Source organism: Capra hircus, chromosome 2 (assembly GCF_001704415.2).
Source record: "Capra hircus breed San Clemente chromosome 2, ASM170441v1, whole genome shotgun sequence".
Taxonomy (NCBI): Eukaryota; Metazoa; Chordata; class Mammalia; order Artiodactyla; family Bovidae; genus Capra; species Capra hircus.
Genome location: NC_030809.1, coordinates 99,130,329 through 99,146,722, shown reverse-complemented (window position 1 = coordinate 99,146,722; position 16,394 = coordinate 99,130,329). Strand labels below are relative to the sequence as shown.

The window sequence follows — 16,394 nt, the reverse complement described above, 5'->3', positions numbered from 1 at the left end:
CAATTCATATATGATAAAATTCACTTAAAAGTGTGCAACTCAGTGATGTATAATATGTTCAGAAAGTTGTACAATCATCACCACTATCAAATTCCAGAACATCTTCATGAGCCGCTTAAAGAATCCTAATAGCCATTAGCATTCACTTCCAATTCCCCTTATCAGACTTTGGCAACCAGTATATTTCCTATCTCTATGAATTTGCCAATTCTGGTCATTACAGATATATTAAATCATATAATATGTGGCCTTTTTCTTTCACTTAGCATAATATCTTCAAGGTTCATATATGTTTCAGCACTTCATTTTAAAGTCAGATGATATTTCATTATATGGATAGACTACATTTTGTTTATCTGTTCAGTTGATAGATTTTTGCATTGTTTCTACATTTTGACTTTTATCAGTAATGCTGCTAGAAATAGTCATATACAAGTGTTTGTATGAATATGTTTCCACTTTTTTTGGTTATATACCTAACAGTAGAATTGCTTGGTCATATGGTATTAAGCATATGTATTTTAAGTCACTTTCCGTGTGTGTGATAAGTTGCTTCAATCATGTCCAACTCTGTGCGACCCTGTGGACTGCAGTCCACCAATCTCCTCTGTCCATGGGATTCTCCAGGCAAGAATACCAGAGTGGGTTGCCATGCCCTCCTCCAGGGGATCTTTCCAACCCAGGAACTGAACCCATGTCTCTTATGTCTCCTGCATTGGCAGGCATTCTTTACCACTAGCACCACCTGGGAAGTCACTTTCCAGTCACATATAAATTGGAAATCTATGAACTGTCATCCCAATTGATTAAGGAGAAGCAATATGATAAAGTAGAAAGAGAGGAGTTTTAGAGTTACAATGTAAGTGTGAAAGGGTTAGGATGTATTGAGGCCCAGACTCACTGTTAGGTTTTCTTTGTCTCACTCTCTTCCATGTTTAATCTCTTGACTTATTATTACCAGTAACTGCCACCTCTTCATAAACTCAGTTTCAAATGTCCATCTATCCACTGCCTCCTTTCTTTCCCATTCACTCTCTGTAGCACTCCTACTCCAATAATTCTTTGATCTCATCAGGACCTTCAGTTTATTTATCTTAAGACCTTCTCACTGTCCCTCTCCACTTCATGTCTTCTTTTTGCTCCTATAATCACAGTATCCACCCTTAGCTTCTGTTCCTCTCTCTCACTTGGTAAAACCATCATTCTTCTTAATCCAATTCTCTGACTTCTCTAGTAACTTAATATTCAGATACAAAGGTGTCTTGATGTGACTGGAGATAACACCCAGCCTTTTAAACTTAAGGCTAAGAGGGCCTTTAATGGTGCCTGATAATTTACTGTCTCCTCTAGTCTCAGTCTCAGCTGATGATGTTACTCTCATTTCACTATGCAAATAGAAGCCGTCAGGAGAAAATATCACAAGAATCCATCACACCTACCATACTTTCTGTATCTGGGCTAGCATCCTCTACCTTCCATCCTGTTGACATGAACTGCTTGTGCCCCTAACTAAGCCAATTACCCAACTTGTGCTTCAGATCCCATCCCCATCTCACCTCCTTAGGAGAATGAGGAAACTGCATCATCAGTTTCTACTTCTGCACTGGGTTCTTTCTCATCAGACTACTAACATGATACGATTTCTCCCATCTTATAAAAGCTAAACAAAAACTCTCTTTTAGCCTCACCTCTCTCTTGATCCACTTCCCCAATTTCTCCCCTTCCCTTTGCTGAAAAGTTTTGTTATGGTTCTCTCCAATTTCTCTCTTCCGATTTACTCTTAAACTCATTCCAGTCATATTTTTACCTCCACGACGTCTCCAAAATTGCTCTTATAGTGCCCACAAATGATTTCCACGTTGCTCAGTCCAGTGACTACCGCTCAGATCATCTAACTTAATATTTACATTTGATAAAGTGGAACTTTCCCTCCTTCTTGATATCCTGTCTTCACTTGTCTTCTAGGATACCATACTCATCTGGTGTTCTTCCTGACTTTGCTCCTTTTCAGTCTCCTTTGCTGGTTTTTCTCACCTCCCAGATCTATAAATATTACTTTTCTTTACTTTAAAGTTATGTGTATAAAATGGAATAGTATCTGCTTTGTGGGGATTTGTGAGGATCAGATATGCTTGTGTGTTTAAAGGTTTTTATAACTTCAAAAAATTCTGTGACATATTTATATTCATACTTTATTATATTTTATATTTATATATTATATTTTATATTTACAAAATAGCGGAAGTCTCACATGGCATGGTATTCACTAATAATTGCTTTTTTTTCTCATTGATTTATCATTTTTGTCATGTAGAGTTAAATATAGTTTAATAATAATCTTCACTGGTTGTACGTAAATTATCTTTTAGTTTCAAACTGTCAAGTTAAAGAAAGTTTCTCCACTACTTTGTGACTTACTAACAAATCAGTGTTTTCAGGCCTGGGGGTACCATCTGGTAGACTATAGGATGTTTTGTTTTCTGTCAGTTTGCTTAAATTAGCATTCTGGTGTCTGTCATTTCAGTACCAGACTAGAGGTCTGTAATTCTATCCAAGTACTTCTATGTAAATGCAGCTTTCTAAGTCTCTACCCTGTTTTGCTTTGGGGTTTTTTGTTTGTTTCTTGGCCATGCTGTGAGGCTTGTGGAATCTTAGTTCCCCAGCCAAAGATTGCACCCAGGCCCACAGCAGAGAAAGCACAGTCTTAACCATTGGACCACCAGGGAATTCCCTTTCTATTGTTTTTTAAAAATGATGTATTAGATGTTAGTCACCCAGTCATGTCCAGCTCTTTGCAACCCCGCCAGGCTCCTCTGTCCATGGCACTCTCCAGGCAAGAGTACTGGAGTGAGTAGCCATTCCGTTCTCCATGGGATCTTCCTGACCCAGGGATTGAACCCAGGTCTCCTGCATTCCAGAAAAATTCTTTACCATCTGATCCACCAGGAAGCCCATGCTTATAGCAATAGAAGTACTATAACCATTTAATTTTGATATAGATAGATAGATAGATACATAGATACATAGATACATAGATAGATGGATAGATTTTTTTGAGTTAAGGTTTTAAAAATCTTTCCAGTAATTCAGTTATTTTCAATTATTTATACTATACAATTTGCTCTCAAATAGCTATTTCTGCATACATCATTGTGACTAAGTGTTTTTACTCTGGGTATATGTGTGTTTTCATACCAACGTGTATATATATTTATATACAGACACACATACATACACTATATTAAAGATATATATATATATTCTCTCTGTCACAGAATTAAAGACTTGTATGTGTATATACACATATTTATACACAATCACATACACAAATAAGAAATTCTAAATTCCAGTGCCTAAAAAGCCAAATAACACAAAAGCGTCAGGCAGGACTATAGCAAATAGGAAAGTCAAGTCGTGCCCCTATTTTTATGTAACAGTCATCACTCAACTCTGGCAAATTGTTATCATGTAGACATGTGGGCCCAGTGTTCCAGGATCGACTAGTATTTTAAGATTATGGATTTTATGCATATTCTCGCAAATATTAAATATTGGCAACAAATTCAGAATTTATATAAGCATTATGAGCCAAACCGCAACACATTCTGTGGGCTGTTTATAGTCTGTGAACCACCAGTTCACAACTTCTGATATATAATTATACAAACATAACAGAAATGAGCCCTTGTATGTATGTAATCTGATAGATTCTGATTAATTAAGAAAGTTTCTCTTTAGATTTGGACTCCAATAAGATAGAAAGGGTGGGGAAGGTGGGGAGTCTGTGCAAGAACACAGACATCTGGTAAATAGAGGCTCTGTATAAAAGCTGCTTGTAAAAGTATATGTGTGTGCATAATCCAGCGAGGTAAGCGTGATAAACATCATTTATCAAAGAAATAGAGAGGCTCCATTGTCTTTTTAAAACATCACAAGAGTCTTTTATTTCTGTGGATTTAAATTTCATGTTTTCTTACTATGAGTATTAATTTGTTAGAATATGATCCCAAGTAATATTTTAATTCACAGAGGAACTAGAAATTATTCCTGACCTTTTTCTCTTTTTAAGTAACACAGTTACTCAATCTAACTTAATCTTCATTAAACAGACCTTTTCCTCATGAATTAAAGCTTTCTCGTTCTGTTTTTCTAGTGCTGAAAACTTTCAGGGCGTAATGTTAAAATTCAAAATAATCAGATTTTAGTGAATAAAAATTAATAAACTAAATGCAGAAGAGACTTAGTAAAACATTTTAATTTTATCCCAGTTTCAAGAGGTAGTGATTCTTTGATATGGTATGGGAAAGGTATTAGATTTATGGTTTGTCTTATTATTTTAGCCAATTAAAGTATCTCTTTAATTATACTTTTATCTTACCAGTAGAGAACCAGATACTTTTAATTGCTTGATTAAAAGCTATTTTTCAAAATAATGGTAGAAGAGGTCCTGAAAATCTCAAAGAAATTGATACGAAATAATCCACAAAAATGTTTTTTAGCCAAATTCATTCCAAGAATACATCTAGCTTTGAACTATCACTAGATTGATATCTGATCTAAAGTTTTAAGTCTATGATTTCTTAATTATCTGGTTAAGAGAGGATATCGTTTTCTAAAAGAGGACAAACTATCCTGGAAAATTAAAACTAAAGCCATACATTACCAGTATCTTTGCACTAATATTCGTCAATGATCTATTATATTTATTGTAACAGTTAAGTCTGAAAATACAGATTTATTTCCCTATTTCTAAATTGAGGGGTAGGAAGGAACTTAATCATTATATCAGTGTGCTGCCTGCAAATTGTGGTTAGACTGCATAAGGTCATGTTGACCTTTGTTTTGTTTTCATACAATTTTAGAGCTAGAATGACTTTACCAATTGTGTGGCATGTCTTTTTTATTTTACAAGTGAGATAATGGGGACTCAAAGATATTTTTGTGCAAAGTTCCATAGCTAGTAACTGACAGAGCCATAGCTACAATTCATGTTGTTTGATTCCTAATATAATCTCTTTTATACTAATTCTGTATTGTTTTCCTCAAATATCAACATTTTTTTCTCCTCCTTCGCCTCTGCTTTGTTCACACCTGGTAACTACAACTTTGTGGAACTCTATCCTTGTAGAAAATGCCTTTTTTCTTTATCTATTAGTAGAAAGAAGTATCAATTTCCAGTGTATTTGATTACTTACAAAGGACTTCTCTGTTTAACACTTCATGAGCTATTTTCCTTGTTTTGGTCTAGCTTTTAAATTATCTCTTTAACTTGCTTATTAATAAATAAGATCTGTATTTTTGTTTATAATCATCTTTGTTGTTAATTATATTGTACTCAAAAAAGTAGTACTTTGTATCTTTAAAGTCATGCTGTTAGTGACCTAGACTAAGAAACAGTGCTAAGTTCTGTAGTACCAAAGATTGATTACCATGGGATCAACGTCATCAGATTTTAAGAACTCCTAAAATAAATTGTTCATGCTTTATTAGATTTTTTGCCTCATAGGAGAAAAAAAATTCATAGGTCCTCTTGAAATTATCAACCTTCTAGATCAGATAATATTCTTTTTGTTTGCCCTGTCAGACTTTCATAACATAAAATAATACAAGGCCTCTCAATAGTTATTTTTCTTATACCTCATTTCCTTATTTTTTAAATTAAAGGCAAGTGGTCAGACCCTAAAAATCAAAAAACTGCATGTCAAAGGAAAAAAAAGTGAGTCAAAGAAAGGCAAGAAAGTGACTTTAACAGGGGATACTGAAGATGAAGACTCTGCATCAACAAGCAGTTCACTGAAAAGAGGAGTCAAAGACCTGAAAAAAAGAAAAATGGAGGAAAACAGCTCTATTAACGTATCACAGCAAGAAAGTTTTACTTCTGTTAAGAAACCCAAAAGAGAGGACTCCAAGGACCTAGCTCTTTGCAGGTATTATTTCAGTTCTCATGTACTATATATTTGCAGCTTCCCATTTTATTTGCTTAGAAATCACCTACTATAGTAAGACAACTTTTTGATAGTTTGTATAAATAGGAAATCAAAGTCTATAGTGTATATTTTTAAAGAAATTAATTTGCATTTTTTACTTGAAAGATTGGAAAGCTAAATTTTTAATAAAAACAGATGTTTCTAAAGCATAGATACTGATTTCAGACATTATTTTCTTTAGTATGATCCTTACTGAAATGGAAACTCATGAGGATGCATGGCCTTTTCTACTTCCTGTAAACTTGAAACTTGTTCCTGGTTATAAGAAAGTTATTAAGAAGCCTATGGATTTTTCCACAATTAGAGAGAAATTAAGTAGTGGACAGTAAGTAAATCATTTCAGTTTAATATCCATTGAATGCTTGGTATATGCTGGGTACTTTTCTAGTGAGCCAAAAATACATTAATTAACAACAAAGACATAGGCTCTGCCTTTGGAGGGGTATGTATGTTTGGGCAGGGTAGCAGAGTATGTAAGACAAATCAATTAAAATTATTAAAATATTTTAAAAGCTGTGCAATAAAGCTTTCTGACATTGGAAGGGCACTAAACCCAGCCTGGAAGGTAAGGAAAAGTATCAAGAAAACCTCCAAAGTAAATAACATGTTACCTAGAGCTTGTATTGTATATCAGTGGAACATTGACACTATCTCATGTGGCTTTAATGAAAATTTACCCTGTAATAATTTTCAGATTATTACAGTGGAGAGATAGAAGATCACTGGAAATGTTAAATATTAAAAGCCTTATTGTGGGTTGTTGGAGAATACTGAAAATGTGTTTATTAAATGTGGAAGAATATTATCATCTGCCCTTCTCTACCCTGTTATCTTTGTGATCCTATCCAAAGAGCAAAATGACTTCTGGCCACAGTTAATGATCTTTGCTAGATTGCCTCAGACTTCTGCCAGAGTAGCAGCTGTTAGATAGTGGCATTTAGTTGGTCTGGACATTGGACACTAGTTCTAGACATTTTGGAGCCATAAGAGTAAGGCTGTTCACTTGCAAAACAAGCCCACACAAAAGCACTCTTCGTATCAATGGCCAGGAGCTGTGCGTCTACATTCTCCATGCTGCCTGCTCCCTTTAATCCTCCATACCAATTTAGCTTAGTATATAGGCTATGCCCATCACTTCAAGCAAAGTCATTAAAAAATATGGAGAAAGAAGGAAATTTATGTTTTAAAAAACTATAAAATATATTCAATTGCATTATCATATTCTTCCTAGATATGCTTTTGGTTAAAATCTCTGTAGCCTATAATCTACACTCAATTTAGAAGAGTTGCATAGAACTTAACTCATAAAGATCAGTGACTGTCTTATACGTATCAAATTATTTACAAGATTGACCAAATGACTAGTTTATTTCTCTGGAGGCTGAACTTTCCATTTTTTAAAGAATTATATCCATTTCACTTTATTATTTTTTTTTAATTTCCAAAGGGACCTGCTCTGACTCAGAAAACATTAAAACTATTGATTCTAAGACAATCCAAATAGCAGAAACTTCTATCTATATATGAACTAGTTCTTTTGCTTTCTCTATCAGAATACTCAGACTTTAAGAAGGGTAGCATGGACTTTATAGTCATCATGACCAGGACAGAAACTTATGCAGGAAAACCTTCCCATGTTTAATTCCTGACTTTACCTTCCATAATTCTCCAGTTCCTGGATAGAGGATGAACCTAAACCTCAAAATAAACAGGCTTATATATTAACACAGAATTACCAGAAGATCTGCAAAATCAAAGCTCCTTTTTGAGAATGGGTCCTGGTGAATGCAGGAGGTCAAAGCAGAGGCAAGCAGAGAGACGCCGTTCTTTATAATCTTGTTTGTGATGTCAGCCATAGGGAGGGAAAATTCAGAGAATGCAGGCTCTTCCAACCTTGAGTTGTTTTATTAAACCCAAGTTAATGAGTGGGGACTCAAACTCATATAATATATATTTCAATTTTTAAACTAAAAAAACTTAGAGAACAGAGGGGAGGAAGTAAGTGCCTTACTGTAATGAATCTTTCTGGGTTCCATAGGCTGCCCCTTCCTTTCAGAAAAGAAGGGCCCAGATGTGGGAATTGCACTTACTTCTCTTGAATCTCACCTAGAATTTTCTCCTGAATATGTCTCCCTAGTATTAATCATTAACCTTTTCTTGTAGTAAGGAACAGTGTAAAGAGAGAAATATTTCTCAAGGTAACTTTAAAATATTTTATAAAAATTATTCCCACACATGTTATCTGATTGCATTTATGTAAAATATCCAGAATAGGTAAATGTATAGAGACAAAAGGAAGGGTTGATTGTTGCCAGGGTCTAGGGATAGGAAGGGATAGAGTATATGCTTAACAAATTAAGAGGTTCCTTTTGGGGTGATGACAGTGTTCTGGAACCTAGGTAGTACAATGTTTTGAGTGTGCTAAATACCTTAAGTATCTACTTTAAATGGTTAATTTGATGTTATGTGAATTTCACCTCAATTTAAAAAATAATAATTCCTAGAAGAACTGGAAAATAGATGAGGTTACATAGGGCTGACAGCTCTGTGAACTCATTACAGATAAAGAAATTTTTCTCTTTCATTGTTGCACTAATTAGAAGGTAGAAGTGAAAAGACTGTACAAGGTATTTCATCAAATAAATAATTCCACTTTTGCCAGGTCTCAGAGCTTCAGTGTGTGCTCCATATGTATTTCTAATGGGTAAATTATTTTAGTATCCAATTAGTATACTATTGCTTTGGCTTGGGTTGGCTTGAAAGGCACTACTCCTTCTTTACTAATAAGTTTAGGCATATTCATGCACCTTTCAGTTCTCTTCTCTGGGTTCTTACAGGGAAAGAGAACTGGGGTTATCCTACCAAAGAAAGCACTGAGTGCTTTTCATTGAAAGGCAGTTCCTAATGTTATCTCCAGTGAAGAGATAGCACGTGCTTTTTTTGCTTGTTTTGTATCTGAAGAGAGAAGAAAAATGGGAAAGGAGCAAGGTTTAAACAGAGGGACCAACCCTGAGATGCATGTAAAAGCTACCGGGCAGGTGTCATGTTCGTAGTGCATCAGAAGCATTTATGTTATTTTTACTGCAGCTAAATGTTTTTGAACGTGAATAGTAGGGCACTGCACGTGATACAGTTGGTCAGAGTTAATACATCAATTGGAATGAATCCAGTAACAGAATTGTGATACAGGTTGAACAGGAATTTGGATGTAAGAAAAATGTTAGTTTGTTGAAATATATCGTGATCTTCAAGAGAAGTCTGTTCTGCATTTAACCTGGCTTAAATTCTGTACATTCAGAATACATGCAGGTTTTTAAATGTCCCATTTATAAGATGGTATAATTTGTTTTATAACAGTTTAAAAGCAGTTACCCTACTTTTTTCTTTTTGCTTTCAGTTTTACATTTTATCTTTTATTACCTCTTTCTTTGTCTGCAGAGTGAAGCCAGCCTACAAAAGCAATCTCTAATCGTGTGTTTTCTTCCAGGTATCCAAACCTTGAAACTTTTGCTCTAGATGTCAGGCTTGTTTTTGACAACTGTGAAACATTTAATGAAGATGATTCTGATATAGGCAGAGCTGGCCACAGTATGAGAAAGTATTTTGAAAAAAAGTGGACAGATACTTTCAAAGTGAGCTGAAGTTATAATAATCTTTTCTTTTTTTTCCCTTTTAAATAAGGATGAATGAGACCAGCAATGTGAACTGTATTTACACGCATGTGCAAGGCACATACATAATGACTTTTTTTCCCTTAAAATAAGTATCACAAAAAAAAAAGTATCAGAAGAATGATACCATTTTTAAAGGCTTCACTCCTACAACAACCAAGGCCCTTGGTTATGGGTTTGTGTGATTTATCAGCTAATTTAGGTAGAACAGGGAAGCACACCCAAAGAATTTTCAAAGGAAAGGGTGTTATAGTGCAATAGCAATTAAAATATATCAAATCGCACTGAATATTCAACACCAGAGCTCTAACATGGGAAATGGTTCTTTCCCTCTCAATAAATATCTATTTTTCATTTTTTTACTTTGTAGTTTATTTTTTAGTGAATGTATTTAATTTTATGAATTATTTATGATTAAACCACATCCAGAATCTTCGTTTTCTGTGAAAAGGAAGAACTAGAAAAATTGCTTTAAATCTTGAAAATACAACAAGGAATGTTTTAAAATATAAAACAAAGCCAAGTTAAACTGTTTACACTGATGTGCTATAAAAGCACCAAAAATAAACTTTGCTGTAGAGTTACAAGTACATTTATATATATATACGTATATATATATATATATGTTGCTGCATCTCTTGTGTAGTTAAATTGTATTTCAAAACAGTGAAGAAAAATTGCCATGTATATACTGTTCATTATTGTTTATATTAAGTCTTGTTTTAAATATGTATTATGTGTATATATTGTTTGCAGACATTATTGTTTATGCCTTAGAAGGATTGTAGCATTTTATTTTAGTCTGAAGGTAATTATAGCTATACAGCTTGTACAGTAATTATCCTCTACCAACACTGTGGCGTCTCCTGGATCTTGGTAGTGCCTGCCTTTGAAACAGGGTGTAGGGGATATTAGTTTTCCATTTTTTCTATTTTGTTATATAATTTTAAGCCACCAGGGCCTAAATTAAAGTATAATCATTTGTATCCATGTGGAATAAAATTGTGACAATTTCCTATACACACAGTATTTTTTCATAGAAACATTTCCCTCCCATTTGCCTTGCCTCAGAAATAAATTTACAAGACATTTGTAACCACTGTGTTTTATCTACTGTGTGTTGTGGTGGCCTGTTGGAGGCAAATAGATCAGAATTTTTTTGTACCTATGTAAGAGTACTTGAAGTTTTATTTAAAATAAAATGTTGTGGAAAAGGTAGCATTCTTTTTTTTAGGAGTGTTATTTTTCACTACTATGTGTGGCACGGATACAATAAAAACTTTTACAAACTAGTTTTTTTAGTTTTTCTTAATGAACTTGGAAATATTTGAAAAAAACTAGTTAATTTAATTTGTTTTTTACGGAATCATAAAGGAGGAGCAGCAGAACATTGGGTGGGGTGGAGGAAGGTGGTCTTATGTAATGTGACTTTCATTAGTCTCTGAACCTCTCTGGACCACGTTTTATTGTTTATTTCACACTTACCATATGAAAAGGTTAGAATATTTTTTAAGGTCTTGTTCTGATAGGTGAAATGTCTCTACTGTAAACATACAACCCAGTTGTCAAGAAAAATTGATCATATAAATTCACCTAATAAGTCATGAGGTACAAGTTCAAGTGTTTATGAAATATGATTAAATGCCTTACTGGGGTCTTAGGAATCATCAATGAACAAGATAGGCATAGGCCCTGCTTTCATGGAGCTTACAGTCAAGTGGAGAAGTGATCCTTAGATAATGTCCTCAGTACAGGGCCTTTAATAAATAGTGCAGGGAGAATAGAAGAGTTTTGAAGAAATATTAAACTTTAAAATGCTTCATAGCCACAGAGTATTTTCTAAAATTCCTAGATTGTTTATGAAGGCTTATATGAAAATCAGCTGTTATTATGTAAATATGTCAGTTACTGTTAACCAAATATTACAATGATGCCTTAAGGAGCTGGTGCTCAATCAAAAATACCATGTGGAACAGAACAAGGTGGGGCTTTGAATTAAGTGTGTGGTTTTTGTGTTTATAGAATTGGCTGCCAAGATGCTCCATGGGAAGTTGTCTTCATGGGAGTGTTTTGCCTAAGGGATCATACATGCTTAAAGATCATATGTGCTTATATTACTTTATATTAGATGGCATATAAGGGCTTGATATTAATGTGTCTGATGTCCGAGGGACAAATGAAAAATAAAATACACTCACACAAAGAAGAATTTTTCAAGAGTGGTAATATTCTTTTAAAAATAAGATATCCCTATAAAAAAGAAAGCTTGGTGAATATTGTCTACTTTGGACTGGTAGCTTCTGTTGTTACTCAGAAGAAACAGCTGTTCTGTAATACCAGAAGTAGTGGCTGTGTTCCCCAAAGGGCCACAATTGATCTCTGGAAAAATTGTTACAGTACACATGTCTTTCACTAAGATAAATTAGGCTTTAACCTGAACCTTCTCCATTTTAGTCCTGATTGCTCTATAAATGATAAAAAACTGACCTGCCCTCAAGTTTAGATTTTGATTTATCCTAAGGATAAACCAATCAATCCACTACTGCTAAACCCCAAAAGTAGTCATCAGTTTGAAACAACACCTAGAGAGTAAATTAATATATTTATTTAGTTGTTAACCATGGTGAAAATTAAACAAAATTGAAAATGTATTTATCGGTGTACCTTGAACTAAAAATAAACGAGATTACCATAAATGGAAGGTGATCTCTTTTTCTTACTTCAATCCTAAAAGGAACTTTGTTAAAAGCAGTAGTTTTAATCAAAATTATGAGGGATTTGATCTGTCATCGATACTTAAATGCACCCTCTGTGCTCCTTCTCATAGAAGGCAATGGCAACCCACTCAGGTACTCTTGCCTGGAAAATCCCATGGACGGAGATGCCTGGTAGGCTGCAGTCCATGGGGTCGCTAAGAGTTGGACACGACTTCACCTTCACTTTCACTTTTCACTTGCCTGCATTGGAGGAGGAAATGGCAACCCACTCCAGTGTTCTTGCCTGGAGAATCCCAGGGACGGGGGAGCCTGGTGGGCTGCCGTCTATGGGGTCACACAGAGTCGACACGACTGAAGTGACTTAGCAGCAGCAGCTGTGCTCCTTCTCTTTTCCATCTCTCCACTTCGATACCTTTTCAAGAAATGTAAAATCCTGTTCATTTAGTCTCCCATGAAACACATCCTTAACAAAGAAATCTGATGTCAATGACTTACTCTTTTGTATAAATTGTATTGTTAGGCTATCTCTCAAGGTTATTTGCATTTGAGAAATGAAAGAAGCTTGTGTTCTGTTAAGAGAATTTCATTCCAGGAACTGCTCTGGTAGTCCAAGTGGTTAATACTTTGATCCTGGTCGAGAAACTAAGATCCTAAATGCTGCACAGCAAGGCCAACAAAAGAAAAGGCCGGGGGCGGGGGGGGGGGTGGGGGGGGGGGGGGGTGGGGGGTGGCGAGAATTTCATTCCAACAAGGAGATAAGAGAGGTATTTTAAGAGAATTGAAATTTTTCTTCCACAGGAATATGACATAAAAAATACAACACAAGGAAACTAGTAGAACCTTACCCATTAGGGATTTTGCCTCAGTTAGGTCTCTTAGGCCCACTTGAACCACGTTACAACTCTACCTTAACAAAAATTTTTTTAAAACCTCAACTACATAGAATGAGATAATTCCTCTCCTCGATTCATGAGACACTGTTCACATTTTTCTTGCAAAGCCCCCTTTTTTGTTTGATTTTACTTATTCCTTCAGCTTCTCTTCAATTTCCTTCTCTCCTATATGCAACCACATGTCTTTCCAGTCAGCCTTTTTTATATGTATTTAGCAACACACACATCTGTAAAAAATATATAATGTGGAAAGAAATAAATATATACAGTGTTTTTTAAACTTGTATCAGTTGCATTATGCTATACATCTCATTCTTTTTTCTCTAATTTTGTTTCTTTTGAGTTGTAAAAAGACATAAATCTAGTTCATTACATTTGATTGCTATGCGGTATTCCATCTCAAGGCATATACCACATTTCACTTTAAGATTTCTCTTAGAATGAAAACACAAGTTGCCTGCAATTCTTGTCATTGCAAATAATACTACAGTGAATGTTGTCATACATGCCTTTTGTGGACCCATGTGTGCAAGCCTGTTAACTAGACAGCCTAAATGATTCATGCCCTTGTGTAATCCCTTCCCACGCTGTATCAGGTTTCACCTGTGTGACCAACATAATATGGCAGAGTGATGTGTGAATTCCCAGACTAGGTCATAAATACCCTGCTGTTTCCACCTTGTTCTCTCGGATCACTTACTTCTGGTAAAGCCATCTACTGTATTGTGAGGACACCGTAGCAGCCCTTTGGGACAGCGAACAACTAATGCCAACGTGAGACCCATTTGACAACAGTTTCTTAGAAGGATCCTTCAGCTCCAGTTAAACAAATGACAGGAGCCCCAGCCAGCATTTGGACTGCAGCTTCACAAGAGACCCTGATACCCTCCTGAATTCCTGACCCATAGCAACTGTGGAATAATAAATGTTTATTATTGTTTTAAGCCACACAGTTTAAAGTAATTTGTTACACAGCAATAGATAACAACAACAACGAAAATAGTTAACAGACTGTGAGAGTTTCTCTAGGATCTGTACGTAGGGGAGAATGCCCGAGTTGTTAGGTAGGTGCACACTTACTTTCCATGCTGTTGGCATACCACCCTCCAGGTGACTGTGCCAGTTTACTTCCCTAGCAGTAGAAAAAAATTCTTCCCACACTTCTCACCCAGTATTCAGTATTTGTTTGTTTGGATTCAGTCGCTCAGTCATGTCTGACTCTCTGCGACTCCATGAATTGCACCACTCCAGGCCTCCCTGTCCATCACCAACTCCCAGAGTTCACTCAGACTCACGTCCATCGAGTCAGTGATGCCATCCAGCCATCTCATCCTCGGTCATCCCCTTCTCCTCCTGTCCCCAATCCCTCCCAGCATCAGAGTCTTTTCCAATGAGTCAACTCTTCGCATGAGGTGGCCAAAGTACTGGAGCTTCAGCTTTAGCATCTTTCCTTCCAAAGAAATCCCAGGGCTGATCTCCTTCAGAATGGACTGGTTGGATCTCCTTGTAGTCCAAGGGACTCTTAAGAGTCTTCTCCAACACCACAGTTCAAAAGCATCAATTCTTCAGCACTCATTTTTCACTAAAAGTTTAATACAGATTTTTAATCTGAATACCGTATTTTGAGTATGGAGCAGTTTCTCTAATCTGATTAGCAGCTTCAACTTTTACTTGACTTTTTGTAGTTTTTGTCTTATGTAGATGCCATATCTAACTCTGTCAGCTTTTAAGGGACTATAAAACTGCCCTACATTTTATTTTCAGCCAGTGATATTCAGGAGACCGAACATTCAGGAGATGAGCAGGCAAAAGCTCACCTAAATGGAGGTAAGTAGAAAATATCAAGAGTTCTCAGGTATTTGGGGGGCTTATATAGACTTGAGTTACTGTAGCAAAAGCAGTCCTTGGTAGTATAATGGGTAATGAATTGGCTAAATGCAGGATTAAAAGAAAAGGTGATTTGGATCCTTTGAACATTCACTAGAAGAGTATTTTGCACCTTAACATTATATCTGCAGAGCGGTAGTAGCAAAATTAATATCTGAGATCTATTTGTACTTTCTCTACCCTGACCATACACATGAAGATCATTTGGCATGTTCTCATTTGGATGGCCAAATAAAACCATTGTGGGATATACTATCAGGTGTACGTTGTCCATTCTTGAAATCAAAAGAAAAGTTTTTTTAACTGTTAAGTGGACTTCTAAGAGTGCCCTATTCTCCCTGAGCAAACTCCATACTTCTCCTTTAATTTTAAAAATAGCCCTAATAGTCATGGTAATGGATATCAAAGAATGTGGTGGAAATCAGTGGTGAATGAGAGACCTAAGGCTTACAGCCAGTTGGGAATAAATCTTGTACTGAGATGAAAGAAAAACTCAGCAAGGTCATTTGGTGACCAAAGGCTAATGAGACATTTATGTGGCAGGATCACAAAGGAGACTGGAAGGCTTTGAAAGGTTTGTACTCATTCTAGTGATTCTTATAGTTCTCCAAACATGTTTACAACTCCTTTTTCAATATTGCTTTTCTGAGTAATTTCATTATAGTAAGTCTCAATTGTTTTGAGTATAGAAGTGACTTAAAAAAAAAAAAAGATTCTGTTCAGCCAGTAAAAATTATCCTGGAAATCTATGTTAATATTGGTAAATTAAGTGAAAAGGCTGACTATAGTATAGAATGTATAGTAATTCTATTAAAAATATATCTAATGTACTTGATTCCATTCATATAGACCAGAATATAGCCCATTTGGGGCTTCCCTGGTAGCTCAGATGGTAAAGAATCTGCCTGCAATGCATGAGTTCCAGGTTCAATTCCTGGGTCAGGCAGATCCTCTGGAGAAGAGAATGACAACCCACTCTAGTATTCTTGCCTGGAGAATTCCATGGACAAAGGAGCCTGGCAGGCTACAGTCCATGGGGCTACAAACAGTCAGACACGACTGAGTGACTAATAATGGGTAATGAATTGGCTAAATGCTACAAACACACAAACACATTTTACAGATGAGAAAAGCAGTACCAAGTAAGTCGAGTGATTTACTCATTGGCACTAAACTTAGACTTCAGTTGGAACTCACTTCTCTTTGGCCTTCAAACAGAATTCCTCAGAACTTGGTAAG

The 16,394-nt window shown here is 35.6% G+C and overlaps 1 protein-coding gene across 15 annotated transcripts in view; it reads left to right on the top strand.

Moving 5' to 3' along the window:
- Positions 1–11,861, top strand: part of BAZ2B (bromodomain adjacent to zinc finger domain 2B) — a 329,956-nt gene extending 318,095 nt beyond the window's left edge. For all 15 annotated transcript variants that reach the window (XM_005676091.3, XM_018063517.1, XM_005676089.3 and 12 more), the window contains 3 exons: positions 5,665–5,927; positions 6,169–6,312; positions 9,475–11,861. In XM_005676091.3, the coding sequence (XP_005676148.2) occupies positions 5,665–5,927; positions 6,169–6,312; positions 9,475–9,628 (561 nt within the window). In that variant the 3' untranslated portion in view covers positions 9,629–11,861. The remainder of the gene's footprint in view (positions 1–5,664; positions 5,928–6,168; positions 6,313–9,474) is intronic.